This window comes from Aspergillus wentii (genome assembly GCF_001890725.1).
Source record: "Aspergillus wentii DTO 134E9 unplaced genomic scaffold ASPWEscaffold_10, whole genome shotgun sequence".
NCBI classification, from domain to species: domain Eukaryota; kingdom Fungi; phylum Ascomycota; class Eurotiomycetes; order Eurotiales; family Aspergillaceae; genus Aspergillus; species Aspergillus wentii.
Window position 1 is genome coordinate 163,394 of NW_024467841.1, and position 14,991 is coordinate 178,384.

General features: G+C 49.8%; 2 protein-coding genes across 2 annotated transcripts; one reads left to right on the forward strand and one right to left on the reverse strand.

Moving 5' to 3' along the window:
• Window positions 1–120: 120 nt before the first annotated feature.
• ASPWEDRAFT_177467 (uncharacterized protein) lies at window positions 121–12,252 on the reverse strand (the record flags this gene model as incomplete). Its single annotated transcript, XM_040831655.1, has 5 exons — window positions 121–3,068; window positions 3,125–4,879; window positions 4,942–5,645; window positions 5,697–11,736; window positions 11,787–12,252. The coding sequence occupies 5 exons, from the start codon at window positions 12,250–12,252 to the stop codon at window positions 121–123; spliced, it is 11,913 nt and encodes a 3,970-aa protein (XP_040683402.1).
• A 679-nt stretch (window positions 12,253–12,931) lies between these two features.
• ASPWEDRAFT_733285 (cytochrome P450) lies at window positions 12,932–14,882 on the forward strand (the record flags this gene model as incomplete). The annotated part of the gene is made up of 8 exons (XM_040839312.1): window positions 12,932–13,000; window positions 13,055–13,167; window positions 13,215–13,264; window positions 13,311–13,370; window positions 13,417–13,670; window positions 13,721–13,793; window positions 13,840–14,387; window positions 14,435–14,882. 8 exons carry the CDS (start codon window positions 12,932–12,934, stop codon window positions 14,780–14,782), a joined length of 1,515 nt encoding a protein of 504 aa, XP_040683403.1. The 3' UTR covers window positions 14,783–14,882.
• Between the last annotated feature and the right edge of the window lie 109 nt (window positions 14,883–14,991).

Here is a 14,991-nt window from a genome sequence, read left to right on the forward strand (position 1 = left end):
TAATAATGATGTTAATCCTTGGAATTAAAATACTCCCATTCAAAATCCAGTGAGTAGGGAACTTCGATAAAGTTAAATTGGAGGAAATAATGATACACATGCATTCCAAAGTCTCGCATCCTAATTCCTGAGCAATCTCGGGAAATTCATTGACCCCTCTGCATTCCCCAGACCCTTGAACACAGCAGCCATGGAGGCCGACAACCCAATCTTTTCCGCACGAAGAATCCACTCATCCAACGATACTTGATCAATCACCGCACTCCCAGTCTTTTCCATCAGATATTCTTTAAACTCTGTGATACCAATCTCCAAGTCTCCTGACTCGTGAATATATGTGACTCCATTAGACTCGGACTCGTGATTATGACCCATGACGGCTTGAGTGACCTTGTTTGTGACAGTAGTCGGGTGGACAAGATCGACGGTTCCACGCAGACCCGGTGCCATTGGCACGGCGAGTACACGCTGCGAGTAGGCCAGCATGTTTTGCAGGACGTCCGCTGCTGGGTTGTCGCCCAACATGTCAGATTCGGGACGAATGACGCTCGATGGGCGGTGGATATAGATGGGCAGGTTGTACTCAGCATTCACTCGTTCGAGATAGATTTCGCTGGCCCATTTCGACGCGGTGTAGCCGTAAAGTCCATTAGTAGGTGGCGTATAATTTTGAACAGAGACCTCGCCGAAGGTTTCGGATGTAGTGTACATGGTTACGCCCGTGGTGGATACGTAGTGTAGCGGGATGTTCCGGGGAAGACACAGCTTCACGAGCTCTTGTGTCGAAGCCAAGTTTGCTGAACGCAGGGATGAGTATGTCTTGAGATGCGAAACGTCTGCACCGTTATGGATGACGGAGTCCGCCTTTCCAAATATTTGAGAAGCTGCTTCATCAGACAGTCCAAGGCGAGGAAGGGTCAGATCTCCCTCATAGCATTCTACTTTTTCCAGTTCAAAGAAAAGTGCTCTTCTATCGCTGTTCAAGTTTCTGTTTGCTATGCAGATGACCTTTTCGACATGCTCTTGATCTGCGAGGGCGCGTACCAAGTACTGGCCAATGAATCCCGTTGCCCCTGTCAAAATAATCACTCGAGGGGGTGTTGAAATTGGGTTGGAGATCTCTGAGAGTGATGGCCTCTCTAGCTCATCTTGCAGTGCTGTCTCCGCATCCCAGTCAATTCGGTCATTGTTGATTTCTGCTTCGTCTTCCATGTCAAGGATTCGGGCCATGGACCGCAGTGTGTTCGCTTGGAAAAGATTTAGAAGTGGAACTGAGATGCCGAGCTGCTCTTTGAGTTTGTGTTGCAGCTCGATCAGTAACATGGAGCTGCCTCCAATGCTGAAGAAATCAGAGTCTGCGTCTATTTGATGAATACTGACAAGTTCGCCGGGAATCACACTTTCCCACAGACTTCGGAGCGTGGATTCGGCCTTTGAAAGGGCTGGCCCGTCTGTTTCGTGACATAGTTGCTGTGGAATAGACAAGGATGCAATGGCTCGTCTGTCAACCTTCCCTGTTACCGTCCTCGGGAGCTCATCGATGGGGATAATAGCTGATGGACGCATTGTACGTGGAAGTGGCAGATTTCCCAACAATTGTTGGAGTAAAGAATTCTTGTCGCCGATGGTCAGGTTCTCTGATGAGAAGACAACGTGGACAACCATAAACTTAACTGCCTCGTCGAAAGTAGACCGAAGGGTGCCTACAGCATCAGCCAGAACCCCGTTTGCCGCATTCAGTATTGTCTGCTCCACGTCCGTCAGATCGATCCGTACACCGTTGAGCTTGATTTCGGTATCGCCTCCAATACGGCCTTTGAGGATAAGAGTCCCATCTTGCTGCAGATACCCAACGTCGCCCGTTCGATACATAGTCGTCCAGCCATGTTGGACATATTCCTCATCAGCAAATGTATCGAGCAAGAAAGAAGCTCGGGTTCGCTCATCGTTGTTGAGATATCCCATCGCGACACCCACACCTCCAATGGCTATTTCTCCTGCTTGGCCGCAAGGCTGAAGATTCTGTTTTCCATCCAAAATGTAGAAGCACTCGTTTGCAGAAGCTCTTCCCACCGGAATTGTGCCCTCATAGAAGCCCGGGGCTCCATACATCAGCTCCGTTTTGGTTGAGCCACATGTTGTTTCTGTCGGACCGTAGACATTAAAAAGGCGAAGGCTAGGTCGGTTTACCTCTCTGAAAAGTTGAAGCAATGGTTCCGTTACTGGCTCTCCAGCGACCAAAGCGAGTCGCCAGGATGATGTCCGCAGTGGTTCCTGATGCTCTCGTCGCAGCCAACTTTTGTATTCTGTGGGAGTGGCATAGGTAGCAGTCACACCTTCATGCTTTATCAATTCAGCCATTGCTTGTGAATCAGCCCGCACCAGATGAGATACCATCTGCAGCCTTGCTCCGACACCCAGAGCCAAGAATATTTGGGTGACAGAGATGTCGAAGCTCCATGCGCTTTGCTGCAACACAACATCGTATTGACCCAATCCATAAGTTGCCGCACAATGATCGAACTCATGCTTTAAACTGGCATGCTGAAGTACTACTCCTTTCGGGGTTCCGGTCGAGCCGCTAGTGTAAAGGATAATGGCAGGAGAGTCGCCTTTAGCAAGAATGGGGACCGTTTCATTGGGAAGCTCGGATATGGTAGACACGTCAATGATAGTAGTGCTGGGTGGAGCATCTAGGCCTGCTGTCATTCCAAGAGTAGGCCCATGAACAAGAATGGCAGCGGGCTGGCAATCGGTCACTATCAATGATAGGCGTGCAACTGGAGTACCGGCATCAAGAGGAACATATACTGCACCAATCTTGAGGATGGCAACAACGGAGGCAACCCAGTGGACTGTCGGATGTTGGAAAATTGCGACCCTGGAGCCAGGCTCAGTTCCCTTGCGGAGGAGCTCAGATGCGATTATATCAATTTGCCGAGAAAGCTCTCCATAAGTAATGAAGGCGTTATCGCCATCCTTCACAGCAAGCCTTTGGGCAATGCTTGGGAAAAGCTGATCGAACCTGTGCGCCAGGGTTTCCGGCCATGTTGAATTGAAGGTGTGTCCTAGACATATCAGTTCATCAAACCTGTATTCTCATCAGAAGATGGATGTAACTCACCTCGACCGACAATCAGTGCCTTGTCAAGCACTGATTGTCTGAACTTCCACTCATCACCAATCGAGTTGTCGGGTGTATTCGCGAACTCCCGAAGGATATCTTCGTATCCGTGGGCTATCAGGAGGGCATCATCCTCGGAGTAAAGGGACGCTTGAACATTCAAGATGATGCGCGTATCACCGGAAGTGTTGTTAATAATAGTGAAGGTGAAATCATAAGGCAGCTCGGCTTGGTCTTGACTCATCACCTCCATTTGGCAGCCAAGGAACGATTGACCATCTTCAATGTCGCTTTCGGCGTAATTCATAAATGCCTGGGCAAGTGGTGCGTGGGTCGATTGGCGTGAGACACGTAGTTCATTCAATATGACCTCCAAAGGAACTGAGTTTGCAAGAACGGAGAAACTCTTCTGGCGAGCTTCTTCCATGGCATCGCTGAAGCGTTGCTCTCCCGTAGCATTCATTCGCACCGGAAGCATGTTGAGGAATGGTCCAATGCCTGTATGCATGTAATCGTCCCTGCGACAGCTATCCGCAATTCCAATGCAGACATCCTTGACTCCAAGAAAGCGGTGCAGGAGAACCTTGAAAGCAGCGAGGTGGAAATGAAATGTTGTCGATCGATGCTTTCTCGCAACTTGTCGGATCTGTCCTGCAAGCTGCTTGCTGATGCGGTAGTCTGGAATGCGACACTTGTACCGTTCAAGCGGGCGGCGCTCGGATACTCGACTCCAGTGAAGGGGTAAGGGATCTGGAATCGTAGTGAACTCGTGCTGCCAAAATTCAATCGGCTTTCTCCAGCTTCCGGACGAGTACTGCTCATGCTGCTCGTTTGAGTAGTCGAGATATTGCAGCGGGTAAACCTCAGGTTGCTGCCCGTCGTATGTCCGCTCCAGATCGAACATGAAGGTATCAGTGCTCGATCGGTCGAAGATGATGTGGTGGGAACCCATCATAAGATAATGATCCCTTGATGAAGCGGAAAGGAGTATGATTCTGCTTGTTCGGCCACTAGCCAGATCGAAGACATATTTCCTCAGAGAGGCGTATTCGCGGGAAACCTCTTCTTGGTTATAGACACTTTTGTGTTCAAGAGTCAATGGTGGAGACTCAAGGATTCCTTGAATAAGTTGACCGTCGCGTTCGCAAATGCAAGTCCGTAGTGCCTCATGACGCTCTCCAAGAGTTCGAATAGCCTGGGCTAGATCCGGGATTCGGATCTCGCCTTTAAGATGCAGCATGACTGTGTTGTTCAGTGTTGTCTTGTCATTCAAGAGCTCATGCACGAACAAGAATACTGACTGGGTATATGACAATGGCCCGAACCTCCTCAGTGACACTTCGTCTTTTGTTAGTGCCTCTGTCTGTTCCTGGATATCAAGGTCATCCTGGATCGAGGAGGATGAGTCTTCGGTTTGTGGGTCACTGGAAGGTGGTGTGTCTGGTAGCTCAGCGGCACTATCGGAAGAGCTTTGAGACTCTTCTTCGACCTCTAGTTCCAAGCATTGTTCGGGTGACATTTTGGGCGTCAGCTCGATTGGAATTTCTTGAGCCGCTTGTTCAATAAGGTCTTGAAGAGATGTGCCTTTCAGGATTTTCAGAGCAGGGATGTTGACCTGGAAGTTGTTCAAGAACCAAGATCTAATCCGAACCGCAACTAAGGAATCAAGGCCGAGCTCGTCAGTCCGGACAGAAGGTGTAATATCGTAATCATCGCTCAAGTGCAACATCTTGCGCAGCTCGGTAATAAAAGCACCTAACACGATGTTATTAGAGATGTCCGTTTCAGATGGAAGGAAAAGAAAGGATACGACTTACCTGAAATGACCGCTCCGATTTCATCGCTTGTCGCCGCCTTGGCCAATTGATCTTTGATAGATGGACCTGCCTGCGTGCTCGACGTGTTGCTTTCTTCTGCGGTATCTCTGACAGTGAGGCAGGCAAACTGCGGATAAGAGTACCATTGTGGCCGATTGGGGGCGTTAGCCGGTATCTGCCTCAAACCAGCTGAAATCTGCCAGTCTTCGCCTGAATCTGGGTGACTGGCGTTCACGGCTTCTGCGAAGGTTTGGTGGACGTCGGTTTCTGAGATTGTCAAGAGACCTCGGTCAAACGAAGGCTTTGTCAGGACGTCACCGCGTTCACGGGTAATGTATCCGGTACCCATAATCAGTCCCAGTTCTATCACAGATGCGGCAAGTCCTCGTCGACGACGTTGCGAAGCTAGACCACTCATAAACAAGTTTGCAGTTGTGTAATTCGCCTGGCCCGGGTTTCCTGCAACGGTGGCGACGGACGAGAAGAAAATAAAGAAGTCCAGTTCCACGTCCTGGAGGATATTGTCTAAGTTCAGGCTTCCCTCCACTTTCGGACGAGTGACCCGGGTCAACTCTTCCAATTTCATGTCACGAGTGGCGACATCCTTAAGCAACATAGCGCCTTGGGCCACACCAGCAACGGGAGGCAATGTCGCACATATTTCACGATATGTCTCTCGGACCGACTCGTAGTCGATGAGATCACTGTGTAAATTGATTAGTTTGAACTTTTAAAAATGCTTTCTGGTCACTTACTTGCTCATGATTCGGACTACTGCGCCTCTGCGTTCCACACTGTCCAGCCAGGCCTTGTCAACCTTCGGGTTACGGCTAGTGATGACCAGGTATTTGGCACCATTTCTGATCATCCAGTCTGCAATGGAAAGACCCATATCCCGAGAAAGTCCAACAAGCCAGTAAGAGCGGTTCGAGTGAAACTGTGTTTTTACTGGTTGGACAGTGATAGGTAGAGATTCCGCGTTCCACTCTGCTACTGTGAATCCATCACAAAAGTCCCCTTTCTCTGCCAAGTCTCGAATATTGATTTGATTGGAGACAAGGGAATCCTGCTGCCAGCTTCCAAGGTCTTCCAATGCGGAGTTCATCGCCAATTGCACCATCTTGCTGACCTCTGAAGCATCTTTCCGGGAGGAAACCGGGGTCGGCAGGCTGGGAAACACTGAGAGAGCGTTTATTATGTGGGTATTGGAGGGTAGGCACAATGAGATCGGTGGTGGTTGGGTTGGTTGTCGGTTCAGAGGTGTAAGATCAATGCATCGTGAGACGTGGCTAGGAAGGAGCGATTTCAGCTCCGACTGACGTGCATATTGACTAACATGTACCCAGTTCTTCTGCTCCGCTTCTGCTTTGGATGAGGTTGTAAGAGTCAATCTGATTCCAGCGGTGTCAGCGTAGCGAACAAGACTATTTGCCATCAATTGAGGAGCATTGTGAACGACAAGAGTGTCTTTGTCAGCGAGGGACGCTGTAAGAACTGGCAAGAGGAGGTTGGCAGTGACTAAATTCAAGAACAGCCCTTCCGACTGAGGCGCCACTGAGCAAGGAACGAGGCTGCTCTGTGGCATTTCAACAAGCGAGGAAGCTGAATCTGCTAGACCAATGTATTGAGTGCCCTTCTTGCTACAGGTTCCCAACACGACAAAAGCATCACCCAAGACAGACTTGACGGCCTGCAGGCTGGAGTGGCTCACTTTGACGGTGATCGTATTAGTAGCACTTGCATTTGGCTTTCCACTAGCCGGCATGGCTTTCTCATGTAGGACATACTGGCCATCCACATTTGAAATGACAACGGGAGAATTTTGAGGTTGAATATCCTTGGTAATTGTTCTGCGCGCAGAGTTGTAACGATCATTTGCATCGCTGACGTGCACCAATCGCGGAACGAGCTGACGTCCGTCAGAGTTAATGATGATTTCTGACTCGACAGGCCATAGGGCGTTTCGCTTGCTCTGTTCACGGATAGAACCGGATGATTGGAATCGTAGAACGGTTTCTGTCAACACCCTGGCGTCGATTCTGTGCACCCCCTCAAAGTCGACAAACTGATAGCGGAGTTCAGGCACTTCCCAAAGGGCAGATCGCGCAAATCCGACTGGCATGCATCCAAAGGGGTTATTAACCATGCGGTCTTTGGTGACCCAAAGAATGGTCTTCTCTGATCCAAAGAGTTTCTTCACGCTGTCGAAACGTGCCTCAGTAATATCTTTGAAGACAGGCTCGTCAAGGTCCGCAAGAACAAGTACCGTTGCCTTTGAATCAATCGTCGAGTGGTTTAATTCCTCAAAGGTCTCCACTCTGGTCATGACTTCACAGAACCCCCGGATAAGTTTGAGAAGATCTTCGATCAAGCGAGAGACACGGAATGTTGTCCCTCCCACAATGAAGAGATGTTTGATGACAGACTGGACCGAAGGGCGCCAGACGAGAGGCTCTCGCATGAACTCAACCCAGTCATCGACCGCTTGTGAGACCAAGACAGAGTTGGGCAAGGCAAGGGAGTCTTGAACAACCGTTGTTGTATCAATGCCCGAGAACCCGGATTTGCGAAGAATGGCATCCCATTTGGCCTCTGTCACAGCAGCGCCTAGAGTCCGTCCTTCTTCAACGCCCTCCCACCATCCCGGGAGACAACCAAACAAGGCGGTACCACGCATCAGATCCACATTGGTGACTTCGTAGAGGATCAAGTAGCCACCAGGCTTCAATAATGTTCGGACTCTGCGGACGGTCTGCTCGAGGCTCTTTGTAGCATGGAGAACAAATGATGCTACAACGACGTCGTATGAATGCTTCTCGAACCCTTGCGTTTGCAAATCTCGTTCAAGGTCCAGAGTATTGTACGTCATTCGATCTTCATAGGCAGCAAATTCTGTCTGTGCGGTGCCGAAGAAACCGGCCGATATGTCCGTGAATGCGTAGCTTGAGAACTGTTGGCCGATGCGCTTGAGGATCTGTCGAGTTGCACCACCAGTTCCAGCACCGACTTCAAGAATTCTACCGTGAGGGTATCGACGAGCAATTTGCAGAACTGTTGCGGCCAAGACATCCGTTCCCTGAGCCATACTCAACGCTCTGGTATAGTAGTCACTCAGAAGACCATTCATCATCAGGTGCTCAAGCATAGCAGTCTCTCCACGAATGGCCCGGGGCATTTGCTCTCCAACGACGTGCATTGCCTTCACTTCAGGCCGGTCAGAGAATCGCTCAGTGATGGCGAGAATATCCTCCAGAGTATCATTAAGCCATTCCTTCTTTGCATATCGGTGTCTCCCTTCCAAGCACAATTTGTGGTTGTGTGATGCGAAATTCAGGTAGGCGGCGTTGTACTTATCGGACCGTCCAGGATGATCATGTGGAATTTGATGCTCCAGCTGGCGCAGGTAAAACAGACAACCGCGCTCCAGAATAACTGCTAGTTCCTTTTCTTCCACTGTCGCCAGGTATGTGCCGGGGATATCTGCGTTAGGCTCAGCATCAACCCAATGGAGTGAGTAGAACAAATTCTGGTCATCGGCTGCAGTTGCGGGGGTAAAAGGCACCACACGGAGTCCTTCCACCTGAACAGCGGTGTAATCTCCAGTGATATCTTGAATCTCAACGTCACCTTGGAATCCAGAGCCGCCTTTAGCACCATGGACATCAAGAGACGCAACAAAGGGGACATTAGAGACATCCACCCAGTTACGCCCACACAGCGAAGGATTGATTCTAATCCTTTCGATGCTAGTTGGAAGATGTAAAGACCAGAGCTGTCCATCCCGGGGGTAGCTGAAGGCCATTATGATGGAGTGGAAGGCGGCATCAAGTACACCTGGATGGACAGCAAGAACCTCGCCATTGAATTCGGAGGCGGTCATGGCGATAGAGCCAGATGCTAGCCCAAGCTTTCTTTTCATATCAGATAATGCCTGGAAAGGACCGGTATATCCGTAGCCGATATCTTTCAATGACTCGTAGAGGATATCGGCTGGCACGTCTACCATGTTGGGCTCATTACCCCCGGTCGCAGGTAATATTTGCGGAGATGGCTGTCCGATGCTGATGGAAATCTCACCACTCGCTACCAAGTGGAAGTCTTGCTGCTTTCCAGAGAGTGCTTCATATGTAAAATGCGCCGTAATACGACTGGGATCGTCTTGGTTGATATTGCTGACAGTGGATCGAACTTCAATACCCGATTCTGCGTCATTTCCAAATACCATAGCTTGGTGGATCACGAAATCTTCTAGCTCTACTAGCTGAACTGGAGTCTCCGGGGCCAGAAATGGAACGGTTTCAAGAGCCGTGGATACGTATCCAGCGGCTGGGAAGACTGTCTGACCCTGGATCCGATGGTCGTGGACCCATGGAAGGTCTTGAGGTCGTAATATGGTCTTCCACATGAGCTGGTGGGGAGAGCTCTGGGGGCTCATGTCACCAAGTAACGGATGAACAGGGTGGCTTCTTTGCCGAAGTTTTCGTGAGAGATTCGACTCATGCCAGTACCCTTGACTATGGTTCCACTGGTACACTGGCAGATCCGAAACGAAGCGGTAGGATGTTAGTCCACCTAGCGCGCCTTCGTATCGATCGAAGTCGATAGAAAGGTTATCCATGTGTGACCAGAGATACCCCAGTGCGGTGGAAACACTCTGGATAGAGTCACTGTTCCGCTGGAGAAGTCCCGTGTAAGGAATGTCAACATGGAAGTTTTGAAGCGTGTCACGGACAGGGCCCTTAAGAGCCGGGTGAGGGCCAACTTCGATTGCTCCATCAAATGGTCCAAATGACAAGGCACGCTCGACTGCTTGGGTGAACAAGACTGGCGATAACAAATTGTCGACCCAATATGATGCTTCGAGACTCACAACCTCGTCCATTGGGCGATCCGGATTGACGCTGGAAACCCAAACACAGCTCGAATCTGTGCGTTCCGGTTTGATTGAGACGGCGCTCATAGAGTCCAGGTATGCCTGCGAGCACGGAATCATATGATGTGAGTGATAAGCCTTGTCTACTCTGAGGCGGCGGAAGAACTTGTTCTCATCTTCGAAAATATAAGACATTTCGGCAATGGCGTCTTCGTCACCAGAAAGCGTAAGACTCGAAGGAGAGTTGCATGCCGCAACATTGACTCTTCCTTTAAATTCCACATCATTGCAGAGCTCTTCCGCATCCTCAAGAGTTGTTCCCACAGCAAGCATGGCACCTTGCACCCCATTTGGACCGCCAGCGAGATGAGAATGAAGACCACGGTAGTAGGCGATGCGAATGGCATCGTGAGCAGATAAATAGCCTGCAGCAAAAGCAGCAGCGATCTCACCAGAGGAATGTCCAACAACAGCAGCAAACTCAATACCGGCCAGGGTCAGAAGCTTAACAAGAATAATCTGAACAGCGGTACAGATGGGTTGTGAAATTGAGGCGTTGTTAACATTGCTTGAGGATCCCTCAGCAAGAAGCTCCTCTTGCAGAGTCCACGATGGTCGATCCAATTCCGGAAGCTGTGCCAACACGTCATCCAGCTCGCCCAGAATGTTGGCAGCATATTCGGAAGTCTCAATAAACTCAGCTCCCATGCGAGCCCATTGTGCTCCTTGGCCTGTAAAGACGCCGAGGATTCGCGTCTTTTTCGTTCCTGAGGTAGCAGATCTTGTGTCTAGCTGGAAATTGTTGGTCAGATCTTTCAGGTTAGAGCGTAACACTTCGATAGACGAAGCGGGAAATGAAACACGAAGTGGCAAACGAGAGCGGCGCGATCGCAAGGTCCATGCTAGATCAGTCGGGCTGGTGTTGGGATGGTCTTCCAGGTATTTAGTATGGGCATTGAGGCTAGCCAGTAGCGACTGTTTTGACTGAGCCGAAAAGACAAAGGGTGTAAAGGGGGTCAAGTTGGCTCTAGGGCTGTCGATCTGTAAAGGCTCAAAGCTCTCGAGGATGACATGACCGTTGGTTCCACCAAATCCGAAGCTATTCACACTCGCGCGACGAGGTTGACCGGGAACTTGCGGCCACGGTGTGAGTTCTTGGGGGATGTGCAAATGGTTATAAAATGGTAGGATGTTCGGGTTCAAACGGTTCAGGAGCATGTTGGGAGGAATGTAGCCGTGCTTCATGGCTTGCACGACCTTGAGGACTCCAGCCAAGCCCGCTGTACTTTCTGTATGTCCAATAATGGTTTTGATCGAGCCGACATACAGGGGCGACTCGTCTTCAATGGGGCAATCGTCTCCAAAGAACGCCGTATGAATGGCTTCCGCCTCCACTGGGTCGCCCGCTGGAGTACCAGTACCGTGAGCTTCAAAATACTGACAGCGGTCAGTTGCTGATGTTGGGTCAAGGCCAGCCCTGGCGTAGGTATCACGGATCAGGGTGGCTTGCGCGGTGGCACTAGGCATGGTGATACCACGACTCCGACCATCCTGGTTCACTCCTGTTTCGCGAATAATGCATTCGATATTGTCTCCATCTGCAAGGGCAGCACTCAGGGTTTTCAAAACGACAGAAGCCACGCCATCGCCACGCGCATACCCATTCGCGTCTTGGTCCCACATTCGTGATCGGCCATCTGGCGACAGCATTTTCAGCTTGCTCTCATGGATATATGGTTCTGGCCCGAGAAGTAGGTTGGTTCCTGCTGCCAAGGCCACCTTCACCTCTCCTGAACGCAGGGCTTGCATTGCTTGGTGCAAAGCGACCAAACTGGAGGAGCAGGCCGTATCGACTGTTAAGGATGGCCCATGCCAGTCAAAGAAGTATGAAACCCTGTTGGAAACGATGCTACGGGCAGTGCCTATACCATAATTAGTACTCATGCCTCGGCTCATTTTGGAATTGACTAACCGATCGCAAGGTATGTTGGAATATGTTGTAAATCTCGGAATTGCAGAGCCTCATAGTCTACATACATGACACCGACGTAAACACCAGTGTCTGATCCCCTGAGCTCTTCGATAGTCAAGCCAGCCGACTCAAGACCCTCATACACCGTCTCCAGAAGCAGGCGTTGCTGAGGATCCATGGCAACGGCTTCAGCCGGCGTGAGGTTGAAGAACTGCGCATCAAACTGCGCCACATCATCTTCCAAGAGATATGAGTGCTTGACGTTGGCATGGCCGGGAAACTGAGAGTCGGGATGATGAAATCCGTGAACATCCCAGCGACTGGGAGGAATTTCGCTCAGGACATCACGAGGGTCTCGCAACAAGTCCCAAAGCTTGGAAGGGGAGCTGGCACCACCAGGGAACCTGCATCCGCTACCAATAATGGCAATTGGTTCGTTTGGTGAGGAGGATTTTGTACGAGCCATGACTGGTGATTGGGATGAATGATGGAAATCTTCACGCAAACTCGCGAAAGTGTCATTCACTGGGTATATACCATTATTTGGAGTATCGACTGAGGCTGAGCAAAGCCTGTAACGGCGTAGTCTTCATGTCCACGCGAAATGCGAAACACGAACTGGTCCCACCCATCCTGGTGGAACCAGAGATCTGGCCCAGCGAGAGCAGTAATGTTCCGAATCGGTCCCATCATCGTTCTGGATAGAAGTCCACGATGTCGATGTTGTTGGATGAAAGTCTCCGAGGAAAAGAGAGAGGGGAAGAAAGAAAGAGACCAGGGTGGACTCGGAACCCTAAGCCCTGAGCTAGGTCGTATACGGAATGCAGACAATCTTCCATCTTATCCCTCCGAATGTCTGCAAATCGTAAAAAATATCTCCGAATGGTGCCCCGATGGCTTAGACCTCGTATTCCGACTCGGGTGCTTCCGACGGCATGTTCTCCTATACTTTAGACCGCATCATGGCTTGCTCGAGATATACTCTAGTTTGTCTTCAGTCGGGTGGTTTCTGAGATGCCGGACTCGGGCTCTCCGGTGCCATCCCAGTCAAGCATCGCGGAACCAACATTGAAAATATCACTTTTCATCAAAAGATCTAGCTTGACCTCGTCTGGTTAATCTCTAGTTCCAGGAAAAATCGAACCATGTCGTATGGCACACTTTCCGGGACGGGAATGTCCCTGCAGGACTATCTAGTTCTTACGGCTGGCACAGTGAGTATTATTCTTTCATGGCTAAGGAGCAGAATCTGATGACATCCTTTGCAGATTGTTGTATACGCATTTACGCGATGCATCTACTTGTTTTGGTTTCATCCATTGGCGAAATTCCCTGGGCCTAAGATTGCTGCCATATCAAATGTCTGGTACGGTTATCAATGGTAAGCCTCCTATCGTCGCTTTTATGGCAAATCTGACACCTATACAGGCTATCCGGACGATACCCATGGGCCATGCAAAGGGTGATGGGCGAATACGGTATGAAGCATGCTTACAATCATATTGCTTTATTAACAATCAACAGGAGATGTAGTTCGCATTGCACCAAATGAACTCGTATTCACCAGTCCCAAAGCATATACAGGTACGTATCAACCCACGCACTTATCGCATTATCTAAAACCGCATAGATATCTACACCAGTACCATCAACAGCCGCCCAGCCTTCGTCAAGTCTGATCTGTTGGATACTGGCGACAAATACGAAGGCCTTGCATCAGAGCGTGACATTGATAGACACCATGCTGCACGTAAGCAGCTGGCGCCTGCATTCAGCCCCAAAGCGCTGAGGCAGTACGAGCCTGTAGTGCATGCTCATGTTGACGAGTTTGTTCGCAAACTCGAGTCTTCCCCTGCAATGCATGAGGGTGTGGATATCTCGCCGGTAGATCCCCATGAGCATATTTTAACAGAATCCAAGCTAAACAAGTCTAGTGGTTTGAAAGAGCAACTTGTGATCTTGGGGGTGCGATTACACTGGGCCATAGTTTCAACAATGTGCAAAGTGGTAGGTCATGATACACCATCAATGAGGAAGACACTAAAATGTTCAGGAAAAAATCACCCTATCCTCGAATCTCTCTTGCGCATCGGGCACTGGGGCACGTTTCGCAATGTAATGCGTCGCTTCCCCTGGCTTTACCCGTTATCATATGTTCTACTTCCGCCAAAGGTCGCTCTGAGCTATATCCGAGCCCACCGAGTGAGCAAAACACTCATCCGCGAACGGGTGGAGAATCGCCACGATCGGAAGCAATTGGATTACCTGTATCAATTCATGAAAGACGAGACAGCACTCCCACCGGACGGTTTTCTCGTCGCCCAAGCAGGCCATTTGATTCTCGATCATTTCGAATCATCTAGTGTGCTCTCTGCTGGATTTTACTTTTTAATGACGAATCCAGAGGCCATGGGTAGGCTGCAGATGGAATTAAGGGGGACTTTCAAGGCCTTCGGCGATATCACCGAAGATGGACTTAAGGAACTACCTTGGTTGAATGCCATCATTGAGGAGATTCTTCGTATCCATACCAATGTCCCATACGGTCTACCCAGAATCAGTCCTGGGTACACAGTTGACGGACATTACGTACCAAAAGGAGTCAGTATACCTTCCCATCTCCCTTCAACTCATCTAACTCTTTCCAGACCGTGGTATCATCATGCGCATACGCAACAACACACTCCCCACAATACTTCAACAGACCATACGAATTCGCACCCCAGCGCTGGCTCCCATCCACTCATCCAGAGTACGATTCTGCCTTCGATACAGATGACAGAAGCGCATTCCGGCCGTTCAGCGTCGGATCTCGTAACTGTCTCGGGCAGGCGATGGCGTACATCGTGCTTCGGATTATCATTGCCAAGTTGTGCTGGAGGTTTGATTGGGAACTGGTGAATAAAGACCAGGTGGATTGGGATCGGGACTTGAGGCTTTATATTATCTGGCAGAAGCCGACGGTGCGTGCTCGTCTTACGCTGTTTGAGGGGTAGGTATGAGGGTATATGGCTGGAGTGGGTATAGTGCGAGGATGGATATATAAAGTAGTTCAAGTTGCTCACTGTAGAACTGTGCTAGGCGATGATACCAAGGGAAATAGATCTACGAGGTGGTAAGGGTTGCATGCCTATAGTATGATCTTATTTCTAAACAACTCACTACCTTGTCTTTAAAATGAGGGACTATCTAACAATAGAAAATA